At 37.5% G+C, this 999-nt stretch overlaps 1 protein-coding gene across 1 annotated transcript in view; it reads right to left on the bottom strand.

Annotated features, from left to right (window-relative positions):
• LOC118431773 (arrestin domain-containing protein 3-like) overlaps positions 1–999 on the bottom strand; it is a 9002-nt gene that overhangs the window by 694 nt on the left and 7309 nt on the right. Inside the window, exon 7 of the mRNA XM_035843093.1 lies at positions 3–55. Within this exon, the coding sequence (XP_035698986.1) occupies positions 3–55 (53 nt within the window). The remainder of the gene's footprint in view (positions 1–2; positions 56–999) is intronic.

Raw genomic sequence — 999 nt, 5'->3', positions numbered from 1 at the left:
ACAGGGATGTCAGGAGAGGGCAGCCCAGCCATACACTCATCATAACTAGGAGGGGCTGGCAGGGAAAATACAGAATACATGTATGTCATTAACATTGATGTAACACTCATCATAACTGGGAGGGGCTGGGAGGGAAAATACAGAATACATGTATGTCTTTAACATTGATGAAACACACATTGCAACTAGGGGGCTAAGAGGAAAATTACAGAATACATGGCATGTCTTTGATAAAATACATGTATTCATCATAACTAAAAAGGGCTAAGAAGGAAAAATATTAAATGTATGTCTTTAACATTGATGAAACACTCATCATAACTAGGAGGGGCTGGAAGGATACAGAATACAGGGTTAGACAGAAAGTGGCAATTTGGCAAGCACATGTGGCAGGGGATTGTCCTCTTGTATATAACTTAAATGCTTTGTCAGGCCAGTAGATATTGCTCCAATAGTCTTGACTTAATCATTGACAATTTGATTAAACATTGATGAAATGCTCATCATATCTAGCTCTTTAAACTTACACTGCAAAATCTTACAGTACCTCAAGTGACATGTATTGTATGTCTACATGACTTGCCTTGGATGTAAATTTGCTGAAGTGGAATTACGGGCTTACATGTATGCCTGCACGTCTTACTTATTCAAACACAAGAACAAAGAACAGTAAACAAAGCCTGCTAAAGCACAGCTGTATATGACTGTTATGTGGTAGGATGCCACCTGGTTCGGTTTCCAGAAGTACACAGTAAAAATTTCATTATCATAAATTGGTCCATATATCATAAATTGGCATAAAGTGGTCTTACTAGTTTGTTTATTTTTTCCACTCTTTTCTCATTTCTGCATCTATCTTTTTTCTTATCATTAGTGAATGGTGTTGCATAGTTTTTCTTCTATTTGCCAAAAAGTAGTTACTCAAGCAACTGGATATGGTTTTGAAACGGTCAGACTTTTCGGATAGATCCACTATCCTTCGTCATGCAGCCGTAGAGG

The sequence above is a fragment of the Branchiostoma floridae genome, chromosome 2 (genome assembly GCF_000003815.2).
Source record: "Branchiostoma floridae strain S238N-H82 chromosome 2, Bfl_VNyyK, whole genome shotgun sequence".
Classification (NCBI taxonomy): Eukaryota; Metazoa; Chordata; class Leptocardii; order Amphioxiformes; family Branchiostomatidae; genus Branchiostoma; species Branchiostoma floridae.
Note: the sequence above shows the minus strand (reverse complement) of the source record. Positions and strands in the feature narration are given on the sequence as shown.